The sequence below is a fragment of the Taurulus bubalis genome, assembly GCF_910589615.1.
Source record: "Taurulus bubalis genome assembly, chromosome: 2".
NCBI classification, from domain to species: Eukaryota; Metazoa; Chordata; class Actinopteri; order Perciformes; family Cottidae; genus Taurulus; species Taurulus bubalis.
Window position 1 is genome coordinate 9,000,063 of NC_136590.1, and position 24,893 is coordinate 9,024,955.

General features: G+C 40.8%; 1 protein-coding gene across 1 annotated transcript; it reads left to right on the forward strand.

The window, feature by feature from the left end:
• Positions 1 to 518: 518 nt before the first annotated feature.
• Positions 519 to 24,357, forward strand: cpxm2 (carboxypeptidase X (M14 family), member 2; the record flags this gene model as incomplete). The annotated part of the gene is made up of 14 exons (XM_079214025.1): positions 519 to 801; positions 3,001 to 3,102; positions 6,860 to 6,969; positions 9,214 to 9,353; positions 13,279 to 13,363; positions 14,397 to 14,547; positions 15,589 to 15,677; positions 17,836 to 17,959; positions 18,447 to 18,643; positions 19,437 to 19,616; positions 20,392 to 20,689; positions 20,988 to 21,127; positions 21,694 to 21,793; positions 23,437 to 24,357. 14 exons carry the CDS (start codon positions 519 to 521, stop codon positions 23,691 to 23,693), a joined length of 2,256 nt encoding a protein of 751 aa, XP_079070151.1. The 3' UTR covers positions 23,694 to 24,357.
• Between the last annotated feature and the right edge of the window lie 536 nt (positions 24,358 to 24,893).

A 24,893-nucleotide genomic window follows, 5' to 3' on the forward strand; every position in this document is an offset into this window, starting at 1 on the left:
CCTGCCCTAGACAGAGTGGGAGGAGATGGAGATGAAAGCAGATCCTGAATGTGTCAATGTATGTTTCCCAGAGAGAGCTCTACACCTATTCCACTTCTACCCACGCCAATAAAATGACTGCAATGTGTCAGTAGCCTAGACTCAAATGTAAAAAAGACAGTAAGAAAAATTGGTTTGTTTTTAGTCACCTGCCAGCATCTAAAGGAGAGAAGTGTACTGTCTGCCTCCCTGCCTCTCCCTCTCCTCTCCCTCATCTCCTGCTCGCCGGGTTACTCCCTCCCTCACTGCATTTTTCCCAGACTGAGGCGTCCATCGACCCTCTGGCTCCGCTGCTTTCGTCGGTGACTCGGAGCGCTCAGAGAACTTTGTGAACTCTCCGCGTTGGAGTGGGAAGGGAGAGGAAAGAGAGCAGTTGATGGGACGCAGGACCGCGGCAGCAGCAGCAGCAGCAGCAGCAGCAGCAGGCTCCTCTGCAGACGGCATCGGGACTCACAGCTGGAGATAATCCCCCCGGGGTCATGACAAGACAGCGCCTCAGCCTCCTGACCCCTCTGGCTCTGCTGGGACTCCTTGCAGGACTTGCAGACCTCAGCCACGGCTTTGCCGGCCAGGATGAGGATTACTACATGCAGGAGCTGCTATCAAGAGAGCAGTACAACCAGGTGCAAGTGCCGGAGAAGCCTGTGGCCTCGACACCTGACAGGCATGAGCACCCCGGCCAAAGCCCCACCAAGAAAGTCCCCAAGGGAAAGGAAGGCAGCGGCAGGCAGACGGGTAAAACTACCGCTGATGCAAAATCAGGTAAAAGAACTGCCCTCTTTTTAGATGGGCAACTTGAGTAATCTTTGCTTCAGCTACTAGTAGTAGGAGTAAAAAGTCATTCACAAAATGAATATGGCACCCAGTCAGCAATTGTGCTTAATTAATATAATTATTCTGACAGTTTAGTTAGAAAACTAAAGTTCTGAAAAACTTTTGAACTAACCTTGCGAGTCAGTGTGAGATGAAAGTGTAAGGCTAATGGTTGGAGCTCAAAGTTGTATTGCTTTTTTCAGACAGAATTGTATGTATAGAAATAGTAAGAACATTAAAAACAAAACCTGCTTCTGCAGCTTTTTGCATCAGCTGATGCTTTTAAAGTAAAATGTAACTTTCCAGTTGACTCTAAAGCTGAAAAGATCAGTGTTGAAAGATGCAGGTTGATTTATATGTGAATGTTGTGTTTTCTCAACCAACATTACTCCAGACTTCAGAAGAGCCGCTGAATTCAATTCACATGGTGATGTGCAGAGGAAAAAAAAGAAGAATAACAATGGTCTCTTCAAGTAGTCTTCCTCCTTAACCCCCCCACATAGATCAGAGCAATGTTTCTCCACTACAGCGCGACTAACAGCCTCACCCACGCAGAGGTCATGGCGGCGTTACATGTCGGTGCCAGAACACATGCGATACCCACGTTTTTTTCCCACCCAAAGCAGAGCTGTTACGGCCCACACAGACATGTGCAGCTCCAAGCGTCCGCATGGGACTCCCGGCACATGCAGTAGCAGGTTTGTAGGTATGTTTGAGATCCTGCCAGGTGATTGGATGACAGGAACAGACAGTGAGGGCTTTTGGTTGGTTGGTGGCAGATAATATAGAGCAGCTGTGTCGACAGTGACCTCATGTTTCAGCCATCTGGCTTCACGTGTCTCAGCAGGGATACCTGCTGCAGGTGGGACTTGAGCAGCAATATGAACTCAGTGAAATATTAAAAAATCACTGGTTTCCTTTGATGAGAGTTATGTGCTTTATTTTTGAACTGATCACACAGCATCATATTAACAAGATAAACTGTGTTTAGAGCCATGATTTATAATAATTATTATTATTATAGTATTGACAGAGTGATGGTGTTAGGTCAAGAAGTGAAAAGTAAAAGTGAATAGATTCATTGAAGGGCTATTGTTGGGTAAAAAAAACAATCTGGCCTGGCTTCATCTTAATAATACATTTCATTCTTGACATTATCTAAATGTTTTAGGTAAAGAGGTTAGAAAGCTTTCTCCACCTGTAGAGTGACATTGAGACCTTTTCCTGTTCTGAAAGCATAACATGGCTTCAGTGGTCCAAGGTATGACAAACCAAATATCTAAATTAAAGATTTTATTATATTGCGCCGAAACCTTGATTTTGTTCCTGTTATTTATAGTAAAACATTTTACTCCTATGGATAAAAATACCAACGGTCACGTTTGATTTACATTTGAAAGTTTGGGATATTTTACTGCACTGCTTAAAAAGGTACTCAAGTATAATTTTAAATATAAAAAGAATAAAAGATGATTTAAAGACATTTACTTACTTACATTGTATTGCAGTTATATGGTTAAACCTGAAATCGCCTTGAATATTGCCTGAACCTCACCAACGTCTAAATGATTACATCTCAAAGCCATTTCATATCTTTTGCACTGAACCGCATATGCAGCCTGGAGCTGAGAATTGAACCTGTCCCCAGAATGAGACGCGCCTAAAGACTTTCAGATGTGAGAAGGATTTGCATCACGCGGGGCCTATCTTGACCTGACTGACACTCAAATAGAAAGCACACGCCTCCATGCCTCCCTGCCTCCCTGCCTCCATCCTGCCTCTTGTACAGACTGCTTACATGACTGATTTGAACATTGAGGAAGTTATTTTATACAAATCACTGTAAAGATCTGTAATGAGAAACAGCTTAGCCAATGTGAGTGGGAGACATACTGTAACTGAATGTAAGGAGCACGAGAGTTAAATAGTTTCTAATTTCCTTGGTTCAGACCACAACCCTGAATCTATCCATATGTGTGGGATGAATCCAAGTTTTTTTTCTTTCTGTGTCAACACTCTCTTTCTCTGTCAACAACAATAAATCAGCAGTTTTTAAAGGTGATTGGACCCCGCCAAGGCCATTTAAATAATGGAAAAACTTGTATTTCTGTTCCTGCATTAATGTCATTCCCTTCCTTCCTTCCTCAGTGAAAACAACCAACAAAAAGGCAGAGAAGAACAAGAAGAGCGCTCTGAAAACCCCAAACAGCATCTCAGAAGGAGAAGGTCAATACAACACGGTAAAAGAAGGTGAGTGAACAACCGCTGACGCTGACGCTTGTTATGGGAAATTCATGATGTCATCAAAATTCATCTTCCCTCCAGCGCACATGGATAATTTCCCCGCTTTCACAGGAGCCGTTCGGATGGGAGAAAAGAAACAAACCCTCTCAGAGATGACAAATATTCTGGAAAGGGGAAGAGTGTTACAGAGAGCATATTTTCCCTGAGAGAAAAAAAAGTCTGGCACTATGAGACGCTGCTCTCAGAAGTGGAGTCAAGCCACAGAGGCATGGATGTCTTCTCTGCCTATGAAGCATTGTGTTTGGTTGCCATGGATCACGATATGTTTGCTAAACTGAAGCCAGGATGCCCCTGTAGCCTTCCTGTCATGTCAGATGACAGATTAAACTCAACGTGATTTAGGGCAGAAAGCATGTGCTTTGACCTCAGACTTTCCACAGCCCTGAACGTTGTGATATTGCCCTTATTGGACTTATTTAAACAGTGTCAGAGATTTCTAGCTTAACGGGAAGCTGTATTGAATAATTCTCGAAGGTTAAGAAAGGCTGTGGTGGCCAACTGTGAATTTATGTGTTTATGTTGAAGCTAAGAAACCTACCGAGACAGACAGAAAGGCTGCCGTTTTTAGTTTGGCACTTGGGAATGCGAGCAGAAAGTTGGATATTGTTGCTTGTTGGAAAATGGGAACTCCATGCAGACACGCCTGGCACAAAGAGGAGCAAACAGTCAATATATGGAAAGCTCAGGCTCCCAACATCATGTTTTCACGGCTTAAACTGTGACTCAACACCAATCTGTTTTCCAAATCTGTTTCAGCATCTCAGCTGATTTATGTAAAATGTTAAAATCATGCACTTTCTATATCTATCAATCTGCATCAGTTTTTGAACTCGTTTATCTTCCAAATGTTTAGATATTCTGCCATTGTGTGTGTGGCAGAACCTCAGTGGTTGCCTCATCCACACATACCAAAACAATATGGAATTAATAAATCGGGGGTCTTAGACCAGCGAGGACTTTCAGAGTCTCATTCAACAGATGTTCCAGCGGCTCATTTGTTATTCCCATCAGTGTAACATGTGTTGAAACAACATGTTTTCTCTCAGTTATCACAGCAGAGGCTGAGTTTGTGCAGCTGAAGAGAAAAACATTGTATAGGTTGATGTTCAATGAGTAAAGTCTGTCACAATGAGTTGGTAAAGGATTTGTATTTTAAAGTGAGACTATATAACCTGTCAGTGCTGTAATCCCGCAATTGTCATTTGTAGCCACAGGGGCTCACTGTTCAATAACGTTGGTTTTATCTTTATCCTCTGGGCTGCTTCGAAGTCCAGGATGTCCCTAATATGTTGGCTCCTTACAGAAAGCCTGCGGTGTTAGAGTGTGCTTGATTCCAGGAGGATTTTATATACATAGGAATACAGGGTCACATACGATCAACACGTGTTGTATTGCTCTATTAAGTTACTGTGAATACTCTGCTAACTGGTCCAACCACTGGCTTGTTAAAACAACTTTTATGCTTCAGTTTTACAGCAGAAATCAATTTGCTCTCAAGCTATGTTTGCTTTATGCACCATACATAAATTATCTCATGTGTCCTCTTTGTGGCGTCTTTAAATCCTGGTTCATGTGTTAGCCGGTCTTTAGTGTCTCAGACATACCAGGCTGTACGATGCAAAGCCAGCTTCCTTTATGGATCAAAGACCGTATATTCTCAACTTCAGCATATTTCCAAAATCACATGCATACATCTTGTAAGAGCCCAACTCCACGCAATAATACTAAAAAAAGAAGTCTTTTTTGTCTTCTTTGTGCCTGCTAAACTCCTGGGAGAGCATTTGTGAAGGCAGTGCTGGCGGTTTGACAGCAACATGTGCAGCATATGCTGCGTGTAAAAACCGACCGGCGCCCAATCGGAAATTCTTGCTCTGAAATTCTAGCTGTGTGACCCCGGGTTGATGTCTGCAAACAGAAACACATGGCCTGACCCAAAGAGCTGATAGGCATTGGGGATGTTTACACATCAACCTGTGTCTGCTCATTTGACACTCACTACTTGATATCCATTGTAGTGCAAAAGATGAGCCAATCTCGCACAATAGCTCTATTTTGTGAACACTGACTCGGTTTCTGCAATCACTTAAAGACAGGCATTTGTTCAAATTAGCTGCAGGCTCCTTCCAGCAGCAAATTAAAACATTGTTAAGTGATGTGCAGCTTTTAAAGACTGTATTTTTCCAAGATAAAGGCCTTGAAGGTGGCTGCATGCCTGCCAACCCGTTGCTGTGGCATCAGTGGGTGTTACTGGATAATTGCCATACTCAAGAGTTGATTGCAAGATGATTAGTCATATATTTTACTGCTAATTGCCGTCGCCTGCCCTGCCAGTAAAGATACGGACTGTGGGACTCAATGCATCTTGGATTACTCGCGTCATTTGGTTTGGACTGTGAGGAAACCTGCACAGTAAAGTCTAGTATCACCATCTACAGTGATGAACATGTGATCGTGAAGTGGAAACAAGTCTTAAGAGTTAAGTCTGGGAAAATAACCCAAATTATCCTGATGAGATCATAGTTATATCATCAGGGTTATTTCTGTTTGGGCTTGGAGACATCAAAAAACAGAATGCCTCTGTTTTAAACCAGGGGGGCGTGGATTATATTTAGGGAGGCTGAAAAAGGCATTATTATAATTGCTTTATGGGAAATGTAGGATCCATTTTTTTGGAGTTTGACCCACACAACAAATGTAATGCCCGGATACATCCTCCTCTGCTACTTTAATTATTTTGTGGGGGGGTTTCTATCTGTCGGGAGAGTAATTTAAAATAGCTGGAGTGCTCCAAGGGAACTATGTTGTGCAAAAGGTCTTGAGGGATCACAATTTCTTATGATTTTGTACCTGTCTGTCAGTTTATCCAATTTCTGCTAATAGGACTGGCACCAAAAAAAACATGCAGCATGGCAGGTAATATGAGAATATTCCTTTTAGTTATCCAAAACCTTTCTGACATTGAAATATCTTCCTTTGATCTAATTATATATCTCTTTACCAACGCCTTTGAACATGCTTGACAGGTTTGCGGCTGGAGCTGCAGCAATTTCCCAGTTTCCCCCATTTGTGATACTGCTTGAGTCATTTTGACAATTTAATCATGCATTCACAGTGCCGTTAGATGGCTGTGAAAGGTGTGCATTGCAAAATTAGAAAAAAGAAATGTGCTTAGTATACAGTCATTCATCATCCATGAGGATCACGTGTCAACTCCATTTCCTTCACAGAAATGAGTTGGTTACAGACAGAAGTGTGAAATGTTTCATGCATTTGGTGATTTCTTAATTATTTAGTCTTCATTTCTCTCCTACATGTGATCAAAATAGACCTCACTTTAATCTTGATACCATAACTCCAGGTATAAAAAGATTGCCTCGTGAGTTAGTGTTGTATTTGGTTCAGAGGCAGAATGAAGAAACGCTATTATAACAATCACATTCTGCCCTAATTTGAGCATTTCACATTATCTAAGTGAAACTGTTAATTTCTCACAATGACTACATTATGTTTTAAGTGAGCAACACAGAGTTTGACTGCTGTCTTGTTTGCTTCACACGTTTGAGTTCAAAAGTCTAAACTGCTCATTACTGCTGAGTCAAGGAGTGAGGAGCTATACTGTGCAGAAAGCAATAATCCTGGAGCAATGCAACACGTGATACATAACATTACCGTCACAAGCCAATTTGTCATTCTCGTTACCCAGAATGCCCTCCAATGGGACTGGAGACAGTGAAGATTGATGACTTCCAGCTTCATGCTTCAACTACAAAACGCTACGGCCTTGGAGCGCACAGAGGTCGTCTTAACATTCAGGTAAGACAGGAATGTAAAGTGTTGGTATTTGGGGGAAGCCTAGCAGAAGGGGCTCGCCTGGTATCCTGAGCAATCCCAATTCCGCCAACGTGGAAGCGTCATCCCCATCCATCCCAGCAATACAAAGGAAATAGGATTCAGAGATAGCATCTTTTAATTTCAGGATCAGTTTATGTTCACATTCAAGCTCCATGGAAAGATGATGGCTGCTAACTGGCTTTTGCTTGGAAAAATATGGATGTTTAATACTCTAAAAGCTAATGAACAGAGAAATTAATATGCCATAAAACCAAGGGCACATTCCCAAACCTAACAGAACGGATTGGCATGCAGAGAAGAGGTATTTCCTGTTAGTGCGAGCTGTAAAGCTGCTTTGAGGGTATTAGCATGTGTGCAGCGTGCCTCATCTTCTGCAAGCGGCACTGCAAACAATTAATGAAGCACACACACATGCTCTTAATCCACACAACACAACACAAGACAAGCCATTATGCTTCAGGAAATCCACAAAACAAAGGATTTGTTGTTGTGTGTGTGTGTGTGTGTGTGTGTGTGTGTGTGTGTGTGTGTGTGTGTGTGTGTGTGTGTGTGTGTGTGTGTGTGTGTGTATGTGTGTGTATGTGTGTGTGTCAGGAATCATAGATGGGCAGAGATATAGTCCAGAACAATTATCTGCAAATTAGGAGAAACCACATAGAAAGCAGGTGTTGCCTGTTGAGATTACAGACAGCAACAGTTCTGTGACCAATTTAAAGTTTTAAAGGTGATTTATACTCATAGTAAAACATTAACAGTTGACATTTTAGACTGAAGGCCCTCTAAAAATGTAATATTTTTTATAGAAATACTTTGATAGTTTAAAATAAGCATCCTTATCCTGCAGCAAAAAATATATAGTGTGACAGAATTATAGGATATTTGTGATGGAAAAGAAATGGTTCTTGGTCTGCACCTGGATTAGAAGCAGAAGTAGATACTTGGTTAGACATTCTCAATATTTCCTTTAAATCCATTTATATATATGTTTGAGATATTCTGCTATTTGACATAAAAGACTCTCTTTGGCAGACAAATGTATGTGCAAATCTCACAAATCATTGAGCGATAAATCTAGACGTGCATTTTTGCTTTAGGAATTTGGTTGGAAGCAGCTGGACACTTACTTCTTAAGGCTGGAGCGTGCTTCTCATAACTGCTATTAAATGAAACTATGGCTATTGTTTATTTTGTTTCATCCAATTAGCTTGTTTCAAGCACAGAGCCACGCTATGATTTGGGATATGTATACGTGTAAGATTGCATAACTTTGATTTCAACTTAGGTATCCAGTTTTATCCTTGAGGAAACGTCATGTACAGGACAAATTCTTCATGTTAAAGACTTTAATCAATACCTTTAATGTAATGCACATTTTTTATAATTAATACAGTAATTAATACACGAGGATAGTTCACAAAACCTCATAAATTGTCAGCGTTTCACTTTGTTTTTGATATGAACGTACAGTAACTCGTCCAATTCCAAAGGTTAACTTGCATACTATATCTTTAACTCTTCTTTGAGGTGAGAATATGTCGATTTGATGTATTATGTCAAGTCCCATATATCTGTGTTCAGATCTTTGAGTAACTGCTCCTTGTAAAATAAGTACTTCCAAGAGACTACGGTCATGACACAGACGCAGTGATAGTGCTCTGCAGTACTTGCACAGTGCAGTGTGCCACAGTGTTAACTGTTCACTCATCTCCGTCTGTGCTAACAGTGTCAACCGGTGCATTACAGGCTTCATGGAGAGAGCAGTATTTTATTCATTATTAGCGGAAACTTTTCAGCTGTTGAGCCGAGCAGGTGTCAAGAAAATGTGTCCTCATGTTCCATCCATCAACACTCAGACACAGACGTGTCCCGTGTTCATTCCAATGACTAAACTTCGCTGGCTTTGTTTTGCCTTTGTTCACTCCAATTAGGTATGAGCCCGCCTGGAGCCTGGAACTCTTTTATAAAAATGTACACTCAATATGCTTTCTTTATCATGTTAGAAGTCACATTTATCTCCTGATTCTTACCTGGACAGCATATTTCAGATTCAGAGGATCAAATCTAAACAGCTCAGCACAGCTCAGCTCAATATGTAACAAAAACAAGCAAAGTGGAGTCGACCAGCGCTGGTTGCTCCCACCATGGACTGTGTGCTTGTGTTTCCACACGGACATCTGGAATAAAACGGATGTTTCTGGCCTGCAGGCTGGCCTTTATGAAGATGACCTCTATGATGGGGCCTGGTGCGCTGGGAGAGATGACCCGCTGCAGTGGTTCGAGGTGGACGCCAGGAGGCTGACGAAGTTCACAGGGGTCATCACACAAGGCAGAAGTTCCCTCTGGTCGTGAGTAGGAACCAAGCAGACATGCATGGAGAGTTGCAGATGGCCGAGGACGAGGATTTTCTCATCCAAGCTAACGCTAATCGTGGGGGATATTATGCCAGTTCTCGAATTTGCTTTAAATCCTGGTGATATCTGGTTGAAACCGTTAGAGAACATTCCTTTTTGTAGACAGAGAAAGAAAAGCTCTCACATAGCTTGATAATTCCGCACATTTAATATAGATCCCTATTGTTCATATATGGGAGGGTCAAAGGAAATAAAGATTAAATATGAGACAAATATTTAAAAATGATATTAAATGCATGAAAAACATGTTGCTTTAATAACCTGCATTGTGACATCTCTGATTTTAGATCAGAAGTCCATTCCATGCACAAGTTGGCATCATGAAGTTTATACAAAGACAGCTAGCAGCTATGTAATGCTGTGCCTTGAGATAAATGCTAACGTTAGCATGCTAAAATGGCCACAAAGATGATGCTAACATGCCAATGTTTAACAAACATGCTGTTCACCATGTCCATCATCTCACTTTAGCATGTTAGCATGCAAACAATTGGTCATTAGCACCAAACACAAAGTACGGCTGAGACCAACGGGCCATGAATGTCCGTACCAGATTTTCATGGCAATCCATCCAATAGACATTTTACTCAAAACCCTGAAATCACTCTGGAGGGTCGCATTGGAGGAAACATCAGGAGGGTTCTTCCTCTGTGGTCCAATAATGTGTGTACAACATGTCATGCCAATCCATCCAAAAGAGTAGAGATATTGTTGATCTAGACCAAAGTGGTGGACCCATAGAGCAATATGGTTAGCACGGCTAATGTAAATCTAAGCACAGTAATGGGCCGGAAATTAAATTACAGATGGTACAAGTTTAAAATTAACCATGGGAAATGAAAACTGGAAGTAGACGGAGAGCAATAATTGTTCCAGAACTCTAAATGACTTTCCTTGTAAACAGAACTGGAAAATTTGACTTCACAAAAATAAACAAAACAAGCTTTTCAATTTTGGTGTTTGCCCTTTTCACAAGTCTTTTCCGATCCCCTCACTGTGGGATTATGGATTTATGAGTTTGATTGATTTGAGTACAGCCTCCGTCTTTCATCTCTGCTAAAAGGTCACTACATTATAGAAATAACACAGGAGAAAAACGATTTTACTGCACTGTGAGCTTGTTCATCACACTCCGATGACTTGAAAAAAAGAGCGATATAACAAGTAGGGATTATATTTTAAACTATGCAGTTTAATTATATTTATAGTAAGTGTTTACAGACATGTGATGATCTCTGCTGTGCTCTTCCCACGGTGTCCGTGAAGCTCATTAAGATATGAGTTATAGTACCATCCAGTCTCCATGGCAATTTATACAAAGCCATGGGTATAGTCTCACCTCCCACATGCCTCAGCTCATCAGTACAGTAATCTGCCGGGTCTCATTTTGAGTATACAATAAAAAACAAATATATTTACTCTAAAATTACAACCCGACTACGCATCCCTGTGGCTTCAATTGCTGTACCAGAGTGTGTGTTATTTTAGTGCTGTTTTTAAGGCAAAGTTAAAATATGGATTATCCTGTTCAATAAAATAAAATAAAATAAGATAATCCTTTATTAGTCCCGCAGTGGGGAAATTGCAGGATTACAGCAGCAGACAGGTAAAGTGCACACAAGAGACACAAAGTAAAACAAGTAAAATAAAATACAAAACAAGTAATACAAATAAACAGTAAAACAGCAATACAAACAGTAAATAATCCACAATAGCAGTATTATATATACAGACAGAATAACATGTAATTGTTTAGTCAGTAATTGTTTAGTCAGTGTCATGTTTTCTGACACACTTCACACTAAAAATCTCATTTTACCCAGTATGTACTCAAGATAATGGGTTGTTTTGATTTGCATTGTTTCATATTACAGCTGTGTTGTTTCCCCAAACTAAAACATGTTTTAGTTATTTTTGCCCCAGTGTTTAGACACAACAAGCCCAACAAGTTTCCAGAGTGCATAAAAGTGCCCGGAATCAATAGTTTCAACTATTGACCTTATGACCTTTGCCCATTTAAAAAAATACTTGAGAAATCCACTCTGAGATTGTGTGTGTGTGTGTGTGTGTGTGTGTGTGTGTGTGTGTGTGTGTGTGTGTGTGTGTGTGTGTGTGTGTACCTGTTAGTCATAATAACCACCTCAAATCATTCAGGCCACACTTTTCAACAAGACTGGATTGTCCATTATGCTGACTCAAACTCATACTGTGTTGGGCAACAATATAGAAAACTTACTATTAGACCTTACTATAAAGGCTTGTGGCCTAAATTGGATTTTGTTCATGGCTTTTGGGTAGCATTTTCAAATAAGTATGCCTTCTAAAAAAGAGGCACCCGTCTTGGTAATACCTTTTAATAAAAGGAATTGGTAACAATAAAGCGATAAACTAAAGTATTGCATTTAACCAGGGGCCTATATTCAAGAAACCGGAAGGTAGATTGTAGGGAATCCTTATTCCTCTACCATCTACCTCACCTCTGACTTTGCTCTGTAATATTTGACAACTTTTGGCCTTTGTGCTTTTTAATTGGAAAGGGTGAGCACAGACTTCTGGAAACTGCTGTGTAGTTAGAGAGCATGGGGAGATACTTTATCAGGCTGTGTTTGTAATTTTCCTTCAAGGCCTAGCACGCCAAGCTTTAGACAGTATTTCCCCCGCAATTAGCTGTGTAGGGCATGTAACTGTCTGCGGTGCCAGCTCAGGGGCTTCTGTCTCTAACAGTGCTTTAATTAGCAGAACTGGGAATTCTTACCGAGCTGGACCTGCTCAGCACTGATGTCTTCATCCAGAAGCACGGGAGTCACTGTCAACCTACATACTGCTCACACGGGTAGAGCTCTGTCTCAAACAAGTGTTAAGGGTGGACCGATAGATTTTTGCATTGTATGGAAATTGATGGAAGCCAGTCTGGAAAGGTAGGGAAATTGTTTAAAATGACTAAAAACACATTAATGTGGCTTGCAGAATGGGCAGCTGTGATTGGCTAAAACATGCAAAGCAATATATGATCTGTTTAGTGACTTAGTGAATCTATCTGGATTGTTTTAATGCACTTTCACCTCATGTGTAGGTGTAAATTGCTCCTAGTTAAAAGAATAATTTGACTTGTGGGAGAATGTGCAATTTTCTTTGCTTTCTTAAGTTAGATGATATTGGTGCCAAAATATACAGCATGCAACTTCAGCTTGTCCTTTTTTTTCAATTCACCTTGTGTACAGATTTATAAAAAAGAAGAGTTTTAGAGGTGCTGGTAGGTTATTATTATTATTTGGACAAAGCTAGCTGCGTACAGAGTTTGTGCTAAGCTCAGCTAAAAGGCAGCTGGGTAATTTCATCTTTAGCGTACAGACTTGAGAGTGGTATCAATCTTCTCATCAAACTCTTGGCAACAGAGCAAGCAAGTGCATTACATAAAATGTCAAGCCATTCAGTTAACATAAATTGACGTTGATGTAGTTTGAATTCTTAATAGCATCAGACACATAAATAATACAGTGCATTATTGGACTGGTTCTGGACTCCTGATGAACCGCCAGCATTTCTGATTTTTTAAATCATCGAATGAAATGAAGCAAAATGGAGATTCAGCCCGATCATCCAGAACCAAAACTCCACTTCAAATAAAAATCATCTGCTAGACAAACTTCCCTTTTGCTCTTATTCCAAAACTTTAAGTGATAACAGGCTCAAGTGACAATTCTAATAAAAAATTATTTGACCTCCTCTCCAATCCTGCTATTTTTAAACAGACGTTCACCCTGTGAGAATTAAGCATGTCTGGACGTGTGCTCACAGTCGCCTCATTTGCATTGGATTCAGCCTGATGGAATATTTCTTCTCTTCCTCACGCTAACAGGAGCGATTGGGTGACCTCGTACAAGGTCATGGTGAGCAACGACAGTCACACCTGGATCACGCTGAAGAACGGCTCGGAGGACTTGGTGAGTCACAGTCATGACTCATGATATCTAAAAGCATTATTACTCTTTCTCCGCGTAGACATGAGGAGTCTCGTTTTGTGTGTCCCTTGTTGACTGGAACGTGATAGAAAAATGATTGTTGCCTGAGAGCAATTACAGAGGAACATGTAGATATCTGCTTATTTCCAAGCTTAATGAGTTTTGGAGGCCGTAGTAAATACTGATGATCCTCAAGCAGAAGGGAACCTCATCCTGGTTATGTCTCTGCACTTCATGTAATTGAATAGATGGAAACCAAATATAGGCATGTATAGTAAAAAAAAACAACGAACGCAGCAATCCAGCCAGTAAAACAGTAACATTATTAATAATCCTATTATCAATAGACATGCAAATCAGATTATACTTTTGAGGAACATCATATCCACGCTGCTCCCTACTGTGGTTCAAGTCCCAGTTAATGACATTTTGGTGTAACTGTACACTCCCTTGGCTGGTGGTGACGTCATAGATGTGGGAGATAATGCCCCTGCAGTAATTCAGTCTACCAGCTCCCCGCTCACCCACTCGCACACCTTTTTTGTCAAACGCCAACTGCATGGTTTGTCTTGCAAAATGCCAAAAGGTGCAGAGAAGAAATGAGAGGGTGATCAAATTCACAAGAAAATCCCGGTGGTATTAAGGTGTGATCATGTCCTACAGGTGCATGAACGATCGTGTTTGCTTTTGAGTTATGTTTACTAAAGCATAGCAAATATTTCAACTTTTTTTCAAAAAGGACATGACTTAATTTATAATCTACTCTGTGTCATGTCCTTTATACATGGTGACTAATTAATTGAATTAACTTTTTTAGGTGTTTTTTTTAACATCGAGGTACAATAAAATACATTGTAGGTTTCATTTGTCTCATTTCCAGCTGTTGATTAAAACGCATTGTTCATGGAAAACCAACAAATGAATTGAATGAAATTCAACTAAGGTTCACTTTACATACAAAATCTAAAATCCTGTTCTTTATTCACCGACTGGAGAAATGTGCTTGCCTCAGTAGATCTTCACTGGCAATAGGGAAAAGGAGATCCCGGTCCGGAACATCTTCCCAGCGCCAGTGGTCGGCCGATACATCCGAGTCAACCCTCGATCTTGGTTTCACAACGGAAATATCTGTATGCGAGTGGAGATCCTTGGCTGTCCTATGCCAGGTGACGGGTTTGTATGGACGAAGCAGACACATGAATAATTCCTGCCACTGAAGGGTAAAAAAGTCCAGATGATACAGGATCTGGGACTACAGAGAGACTGATCTAACACTGCAAATGATTATGGATTGGTTAGGTCTTGGCACAAACACCAATTAGTTAGAGTTAGAGAAAGATCATGGTTTGGGTTAAAATGACTTGACCAACGATCACCAACTCTGGTTTGAGAGTTTAAAAGAGAGACTGTATAAGTAACGGATGGAACTGCAACATTTTTTATTTTGCTGTTTTCTTGTTTGTGAAGTTGAGTCTGAACCACCAGAGAAAGAAACAAAAAGGCATACTCGTTCGTCTACTGGCAATGGGAAAGGAATCTGTCGCCTATTTTCTGTGTGCTTCCCCGTGTTTCAAAACCTGCATATGTGCGCTCATTTAGTTGGAAAACAGGTTTAATGAACACTTGGTTATGGTTCGGGAAAGACTGACGTCATGGTTAAAAAAAAAGACTATGTTGACTGCCAGTAGGAAATGGGAAGCAAACCAACTGTGTTACAATCCAATGTTTTGTTATGAAAAGTAGACATTTTATTGACCTAAATCTCCATTAGTTATTTGGTTAAAGGACCAGTTCACCCAAAACACAAATCTGCCCCACTTTCCTCTACTGGTATCGTGTAATTAAAATAATTGTGGTTGTATGTGCTGAGATTTTGGGAGGATGTTGACAGGAACATTTTCTCCTGAAATAATTGTCCCCAAACAGCAAGTTCTACTGAGATCACTAACTGGGACATTGTTTCTGCAAAGACAGGTTGCTGTTGAGATATTAATGTGGAACTGCCGAGTGCCAGGAGCATTACAAACTAAAAGAAGTTAATTTCCTTTGTGTTGATGTGGTAATCTTAAAGCCCTGGCACACTACAAAGACAGCAGGTGCTCAACATTTATAGTTTCAATACACCGCACACGCTTGATCATTCCTTTCCTTTGCAAATAATAAATAACTCATCCACCTCCTTTTTTGTGTTTTCGGCCTCCCCACAGATCCCAATAATTATTACCACAGACGCAATGAGGTCATCACAACAGACGTCTTGGACTTCAGACACCACAGCTACAAAGAAATGAGGCAGGTGAGTCACAGTGAACAGAAAACAACAGATATAAGCCGCCTGCTTATTCAAAGACACCAGAGCGCGGAGCAATAAAACGTCTTGTGTAACTGCGAGCCAACACCAGACAACCGGTGTCCTTTCCAAGAACAAAGTGTGCAACGGTAACAAATGAAGTGAGCGCTGCCAGCCACATGAAAATGCATTAAGCATCCCCTGGCTTGTGTCATTACTTATTCATATCGTTGTCATGAACAGTAGCCTGTTTGTACTGAGAAGGAGGACAGCTGTATCTGTCACTGCTTATACTATGACTGAGTGGTTGCGAAGGTACAAGTGCTGGGAATCGCAATCGTCTGTAATGTAGCAGCTCCCCTGTGCTAAACAGTTGACTACAGGTGTCCTAAACTGCTGACCCACAATGACAAATACTCCAATTAATGCTCTGAACTTATGGCTCACTGTAAAGCTTCTTTGTTCTGGTGTGACAGCCTGAAATACCAGGAATGAAGCGAAATTATTATTATTATTTATTTTTTAATCTTTCTTTCTTTGAGGCTAATGTCACACAGGGTATCCAGCGACAGTAGACCCTCACAAAGAAAATGACTATTTTTAAAATTCCTAAAGCCTTTTCATTCTTGACATTTCTTTTCTCCATGCAGGAGAACCTCAAAGTGGAAATAGCCCATTGTGGCTTGTCAAATAAAGTACATGGCCCACTAGAGAAGCTCAAAGATACCTCTTATATTGCTGAAGGACTGTCCTTTTCGTAGATCACGACTGAATGTTACTGTAGCAGTCTTGGGGATGCTGGTATTGTCAAAGCGTGGATATAGTTTAAGACTTTATCAAATAAAAGAGAAAGCCTGTAGATTATCTTGCCATTTTCCTGTCACACCCCAGTAAAGAAAAAACCTATTTTCAATGACAACATTAGTTTAAAGGTGCTACATTTAAATTCAGAGCATATCTATTGTCTCTCAATGGCTCTCAACATAGTGACTGCTGAGCCAGTGGCTCACAGCTAAAGAGTCTTTCACACAGAACAAGACAACATAACATCTGCGCTCTTAAACCCATTATTTTCAATGGCCTGAGCAGCGCCATGGCGGCTTTTTGCTGCCTCTCGCCTCTCGCTATTGAACTTCGGGTGCAGAGTGCTTAACCCTGTGAAAAACACCAAAGACTCTGTTGCCATGAATGTATAAAGAGATGTCACTAATGAGATTCCTTGGCATAACACTAATGGACGTGCATCAGACCAAAAAAAGTAAGCTTTCTGCTCGCTCTAGGTGGCTGTAATGGTTGATATATTGGCTGTAATCCATCACTTTTATTATCTTATAATAAATCCATGTGCTGTATAAAGCCTAAAAATGCACAAACCACTTAGTGGTGATGAAGTGAAGATAGTATTTGTAAAAAACAGACAGTATGCTCTACATTGATCCTGGTAAATACAATCCAGGTAAATTAATCAAGGGAATGCTAAAGCGGAAGCAAGGAAGTCACAGCTGACTTGTAATGCTTTGTTTTATGAACACAACCAGATGTTTGTTCAATGATTAGCTTGGTTGGAAAAGTCCAAATTCAACCACTTAATTAAAACCCCATCACTCCTTACTGGTTAATGACTTTTGCAGCAGCTGGAAGAGCAAGTAAACACACATTTCCTAACAGCTTGTTAGTCTTTTTTCCTGCTGCACTTCCTCTTTGTGTCTCCACTCATGCCCACATGGGTACATTATTAGTTGTTGCCATTGTAATCAGCTCCTCCACAAGCCTGTCTTCTTAATTACCTAGACTGCTTTTCCTGCCTTCTCCAGTTTGATTAATTAAGGTCTTTGACACTGCACTGGCGTTATTATTTTTTGAAATTTCCTATAACAAGTTCCCGGCATTTAAAGTAGCAGTATACCACCAAGTAAAAATACTTGAAATACTTGGCATCCTGATTGGTGAATGGAAGTACGTGACATCACTTTTACCTAAAAAGCTGTCTGTATCCATGGTTTTACAGAAGGAAAGGGACAGTATTCGTAGCTAAATATTCCTATTGCGCCTGAAGTGTTGCTTTCACATTAAATAATCCTTACTAAGTGTCCAACAGTTGAATCCAAAAACTTGATTTGTATTATTTATCAAGAGCTGATGCTTTATTATTTACCTTCCACAGCTTATGAAGGTGGTCAATGAAATGTGCCCCAACGTCACTCGGATCTATAACATAGGAAAGAGCCACAGTGGCCTCAAGATGTATGCCATAGAGATTTCTGACAACCCAGGAGAACATGAAGTTGGTGAGTACAGTTGAGACAACAGATGTTTCAATGCAACAGGATTTCTAGAAAGGTGTACTCAGGAGTGCAGATCTCCACCAGGTGCGTCTGCAACAACCACAGCTGTGTTGCGTGATTGAACCCACAACCGGCTCACTAAGTCTCACACAACAGATACAGTCAGATTTTAATCAATGCAGATAACTGCAAAGGTTTTGTGCATGTGTGCTTCTTAGCTTTGTGGCTTCAAATCTATTTTTCCGACAGTATGCGTGTCAACGTGAGGTCGATGCCCAATACATGTAGTTAGAAAGGGTGAGCGAGATTAGCCGTGGACAGACACAGAGGTGCACACTCACTCACGAACGCACACACTCACACGATCGCATGATTCTCCTGGCGGTGATAACACTAACAACATCAACGACATCACACTGTGTGTTTTCCTCTCTCATGTTTCCCTCTTTCTCATCCTCTGATCTCTTTCTTTTGCGAACCTGTTGGCCAGGTGAACCAGAGTTTCGTTACACAGCAGGTTCCCATGGTAATGAGGTGCTGGGACGAGAGCTGCTCCTCCTGCTGATGCAGTTCATGTGTTTGGAGTATCTGTCTGGCAACCAGCGGATACGTCGCCTGGTGGAAGAGACTAGAATCCATCTGTTGCCATCTATCAACCCCGATGGGTACGAGAAAGCCTTTGAAATGGTAGGTCTGTAAGACGGCCGTTAGTGACCTCATATCACGCGCTGGGCTCTGGTGCAAACAGCAGGAAATACTAAATAATAATAAAATACAAATTTAAATCAGCTGCACTCCTGCTCGTGATGAAAGGCATAATATTTCTGAACCAAAATTTGATTACAAAAAATCTGACAGAGCTTTATTGTGAATGGCATCATGTAATTTGGTGACCTGATGTACAAATGCACACTATTAACACTTTGTTTATCAAAAGCTAACAGGGCTTTGTTAGCTTGTACAATTCTTGGTGGCATGTATAAGGACAGTCGACAGGCCATTGTTTTAGTTTTTCAGTTCAAATAATCAAGTTTTTTCAACTGCAAAGTTTCAGTTTTCTCAAAAAACAATTACAATACAAAGACATACAATTAAGACAATACATAATGAAAACCACAAAACAGGAAATATTTTAATAATGATAATCAAATAATCACATTTTAATACGGTTAATTTGATGAATACACCTTCATTAAGCTATTTTTTCATTGACATTGATACGCCAATGTAAAGGTCCTGCTGCACTCACTTAGAATATACCCACTCTGCATCTATACAGTTTAGTATAGCTTTTTTTTGGGATGAGCTGCGATAGCAGGGAGGCAAAGTGATGATCGCCTAACTCTACACTTCCCAGGAAGCCGTCTGAACCATGTTACAGTTCTCCATCGATTAGAGAACAGTTGCTACCCCGAATAACTATAATTTTCTCTGACTTTCCCTCACATTTGGTCTGTTTTTTTCGTGTTCTTTTGCCAAGGGTTCAGAGCTCAGTGGCTGGTCTCTGGGTCGATGGAGCAGTGACGGAATAGACATTCACCACAACTTCCCCGATCTCAACTCCATACTGTGGGAAGGAGAGGCCAAGAAGTGGATCCCTCGCAAAATGTTCAACCACCATGTGCCCATCCCAGAGTGGTACTTATTCAAAAATGCCTCAGTGAGTGCGATTGACTGTTGTTTGGTATTTTGAACTTATTTAATGTGTATATTTCAGCATCCCTATGATTACAAACAGAAAGAACATATTTGTCCCCAAAATCTAAAGGCTGCAACTTCAACTTTAATAGTGTGATTGTTGTCATCTAGTTTCCAGTGGCTTCACCTAAAAAGGTAACAAATTATGACTCGATGTCCTTGTCCTGCGCTTCCTCCAGTTTAACAAACAAATCTCACCGTAAAGACCATTTGCATCTTGTAAAGGTTAAAACAGCCTCGTGGGCATACCAGCGCTTTTTCTATTTTGGGAGACGCGTCAGCTATTTGTGACGAAGAGGCGGCGAGCTAAAATAGACCCAGCGATCTATTAAAAGCTCATCCTCACTGGAGTTCTGACGTTACCGAGAGCCGCTGGTGAGTCACACGAAACCTGCAGAATAGCTGCTGCGGGTGCAGAGCCGGGATCCCCATCCGTGCTCAGGAAGCTGTGGAAACCCAACCCCGCTCGCCTCACGAACGGCCCCACCAGCGCTTAGCGATAGGAGGGCTGGTTTAATTCACAAGTCCAAACAGCAGCGATTAAAGTGTTCACTTTTCAGAATGTATGTTCGTGAAATGGGTTCACAGCATGGGAGTGTGTGAACAGCGTTATCACTCCCACTTGAGAGCCTCCTGAAATTAAATTGTTTTCAGTGAGAGTTAATTTAGCAATCACAGCGCTGAGATGATTGCATGAATTACATTATCCTCGCCTCTCCTGTGTACCCTCGCTGTAGGTTGCCGTGGAGACACGGGCTCTGATCGCATGGATGGAGAAGATGCCCTTTGTGCTGGGCGGTAACATCCAGGGAGGGGAGCTGGTGGTGACCTTCCCATACGATAAAACCCGCTCCCAAGGGGTGGCCAGGGAGCAGACCCCCACCCCGGATGACCACGTCTTCCGCTGGCTGGCCTTCTCCTACGCGTCCACCCACCGCCTGATGACGACCGCCAACCAAAGGGTCTGCCACACAGAAGATTTTGCCAAGGAGGACGGCACCATCAACGGAGCGTCCTGGCACACTGCGGCTGGCAGTGAGTGTTCCTTGCTTGCTGCCCGGGTGTTTTCTCACTGATCCTGACATTGTGTTATGCAGGATTTCTCCGCTCAGCTCTGATCCTTTGAGCTTTGTTTAGCACATCTGCATATTCAGCACTGAACCCCCTTGGCGGTTTCAAAGCTTGCAGGTTTTAGTTTGAAGCGTCATGTACGAATTCAAAGGCAGAGAAACAAAGAAAGGCTTAATTAACACCACAACTTCCTACCAATAACTGGAGAAAAATGCTGATGTAGTCGTCGCTGGCCTACAGATGTGTTTCTCTCTCTTGGCAGGTATGAACGATTTCAGCTTTTTGCACACCAACTGCTTTGAGTTGTCGATGTTTGTGGGTTGTGACAAATTCCCTCATGAGAGCGAACTGCCTGAGGAGTGGGAGAACAATCGCGAGTCTCTTCTTGTCTTCATGGAGCAGGTACAGAGGCAAACAGCCAAATCACAAAGTCACACGTGAAAACCTGTTTGCACGCAACCAAGCCGCACGCACGTAAACACAGGCTTTTAAAATATATTTCTGGAGTTATTTTAGGAATATGGTATCCCCTTTCACTTTGTTCCTGTTATCCTTCTCACTAAAGTATTTACGGTCACATAGTCTTCACATACAGAAGAGAATCTGTTATTTTACAATTTAAACCCTCTCTGAAATGTGCAGTAAAAGACAAGGATACTGAGGGTTGCAAAAGTCTTGTCCTCCAAATTCAGACAAAATATGGCTCCATTCTCAGCCGTACTTTGATCAGACTTGTTATATTATATTCTCTCTTTGGATGTGAACTTCAGAAGATCGGGCCCCAAAATTGGACACTTTAAATATTGAAGCTGGTTGAGGAGGAAAGCATGCTTAACAGTTCTGTTGAACTGAAGATCATACATTATACATCATGCCATGTAATATACATTGTATTAAATTATAAAGGTAGATTTTGATGGGCTAAACTTGGAACAGGATTCACATATGGCTGCATTTTTCATGTGCAGGTGCATCGTGGGATCAAAGGTGTGGTGAGGGACCTGCAAGGTCGTGGAATAGCTAACGCCATCATCTCTGTGGAGGGCATCAGTCATGATATTCGCACAGGTACAACATCACATTTCAACTGATTCTTCTATGGGATTTAAGCAATTAATGGTTCATTTGAGTGAGCAAGCAATGCAAAATAAATGTTGGGTTTTTTTGTCAGCATGTGAATATTTTTTCTCTTCATCGTTGAAATTGTATGCGAGAAATTGCAATCAAAGTAGGAGAACAGAAGCTACCCCCGGGCGCACTGACTCAACTGTCTCTTCACATTATTCCTCAGGAATGAGTCACTCTTACAGTAAGTTAGTACTCCAGTGTAACATGGAACAAACCGCTTAAGCAAAAGCAGCTGGAGCCGGTTGGAGTCTGACTCAATTCATAGTCATAGCCAGTGTCGTCCAAGCCTCCTGCTCTGAGTTTGACTATTGATTGTTGCTCCTCCAGGCAATCTCTGCTGATGCCGAAAAGTGCAGCATTCAAAGCCAAGTAGTGTTGTACTTAGAGCGTGAAATCGAATGTTCAAAAGGACATTAGCCATTATTATTCCTGGAACTAAGTACAAGCACGGTTTCCTTTTGGAAACCTCTTAGAAAATAGAAGTGTACCTTTTCAGCTGCTTTGAATTTGCTTTGGAACTGTATGCACCTTCAAAATAAACAGCAGTCGTTCTCCCATCTGGATGAATCAACGGTATTCACCGAGAAAGCCTATGCTACTCATGCACATTCATATCTGAAAGATGTTTTAACAGACTGAGAATTAATGAGCTCATTAACATTTCATATTGACGCATTCCAGGAAACAATTAGATTCCCTTCTGCCATCCGAATGTGAGTAATGTGAGAAATGTGAGCGCAGATGTCCACGTGTAAATGTTTGGATTGAGTACAGATAAGCATCAGAGACAGACATGCCATCATATTTAATTTGTCTCTCTGGTAGTTCAGATGTGTCAGGTGGGTATTTGGATGACCGGAAAAAAGCAACACTGTCATTTTTGTGAGTTTGTCAAATGCTGAAAATACACCCCACGAGCACACCCAGGTTACATAAAGAGAGAGAGAGAGAGAGAGAGACCAAGGAAATCCAACATGACAAAGCAGAGCTATTTTTAAAAATCTAGGCAGGAATGTAGAGCACCTCCCTTCACAAAAGTAGAACACAAAGAACTCTCCAACTTTTATTTTAGGCTTTAGATGAAGCCTTGCTTTTTTTTGCCACTGCATAACAGGCTCTTTAAATTCAGCTTTCTAGGACAAGATTAGCATATTGCTGCTGCTCCACTAATCATGTGTAAATGTAACTGTTATGCATGTTGTGATTTAACTTAAGGACATATCACGAAAAACTCACCATTTCAGTGCTTGTGTCCATACATCTGGGTTTCTGGACTCCCTACCAAGTGTGACATAAGATAACCCAGTCAGTTTGTTGTTGGCTGCTTCAGAAAACAGAAAACACAGATTTGGCTTCCCATCCTGTGTCTAATGCAGACTCATGAGGATATACACCCATCCCAACATTTCTCATCCAGAAACATTCAGCATTATTTTAGTTGTTCCTCCCTGCAAAGCATTGGTTTACATCTGCTTTCCCATGAGATCACGTGTGAATCATCGGGGAATGTGTCCACCTCAACACCAACTAACAAGTCACTACAAACACAGGTGCACAAATAATTGTTTTCTGTGTGTTTTCAGCTTCTGATGGTGATTACTGGCGCTTGCTGAACCCGGGAGAGTACCGAGTATCAGCCAAGGCTGAAGGCTACAGCCTCGCTAGTAAGAAGTGCGAGGTGGGCTACGAGATGGGCGCCACCAGGTGCGACTTCGTCATCGGACGCACCAACCTGTCACGAATAAAAGAAATAATGGAAAAATTCAACAAGCAGCCAATCAGATTGCCAGTCAGGCCGCTCCAAGGTCGCAGGTCCAGAGAGAGGCGCCTGGGAACATGATGACTGTATGAGGAAGAATTAAAAACAAACATCTGCTCTGATCAAACTGAGGTCAACTCCAAGCCTGGGTTTGGATGTCCGCCAGATTCCTACAGAGTGCCGTCAGTGGAATTAGTGTGATTGAAAACGTGGATTAATTTAAACGGGATGCTTTATTTGTCTTTCTGTTTTGTTTTAGTTTGTTGTTTTTTTCCCCCCAGGCATAAGCTCTCTCTGTTTTGACTGCTCTCATCTCAACGTGTCTTCATATCCACTGTATTCTGTAAAAGGCTAGGTTTATGTTCACAACCCCATTTTTCAATTTATATTATTATATGATATATTATATTATTATTAAGATATCTACCACCATTCCTCGTGACAACAACTATAAATACTAACAGAATCTAATCACATAAGAAAACTGAAATACAAGTTACGGATAAGGAATCTGTTCTAGCATCTAATTTTAACCACTGTAAGGAATGGCTATGACTTTCATTATGTACATACTTATTAACTTATGTAACTCAGTTATGTAAACCATTACAAAAGCTTTGTTGCTTTGCACTTGTACAACCGTTTATTTCAAAGAACTTGGACTCAGTGACCATTTGTGTGTCATTTTGTTTTTTATACACTTTGCTTTTGGCAATTTATTAAATAAAGACTATGTTTGCTCAAATTTAAATTGGTTATTTGCTCATGTGGTAGTGTGTTCATTTTAGTCATGGTGTCTATCAAGCTTTTTGCACCTTTGTGGAGCTTAAACACATCAAAAGGGTTGGTATTGCTATATTTTATAATTCCATAATTTATAAAAGTTTTCTGGAAATAACCTTTTTCTGGAAATAATGTGCTACAATTTAAAAGAGAAAAGTGTAACACATGTGTGCACTGTTCAACATCTTTTTATATAATAAATAATGTAATTAAATAATAAAACATGTTAGAAATGTTTAAGTATGGCAAACATACAGTTTAAAAAGCATAAAGAAGAATGTTTCCAATTACAAATGAACAATGTATGAAATATTTTACAGCCCATGAACTAAAGCATCACTGTAAAATGTTTGGAGATTACAAACATCAAATGCAAAGTAAAAATAATGGTGAACAAATGCACAAAAATATTAAATAGAGTTTTAAAATAGAAAAAATAGAATATTATCATCAAAATAAAAGTAAAATGAATCAACTGACACATACAGGAAAATCTAC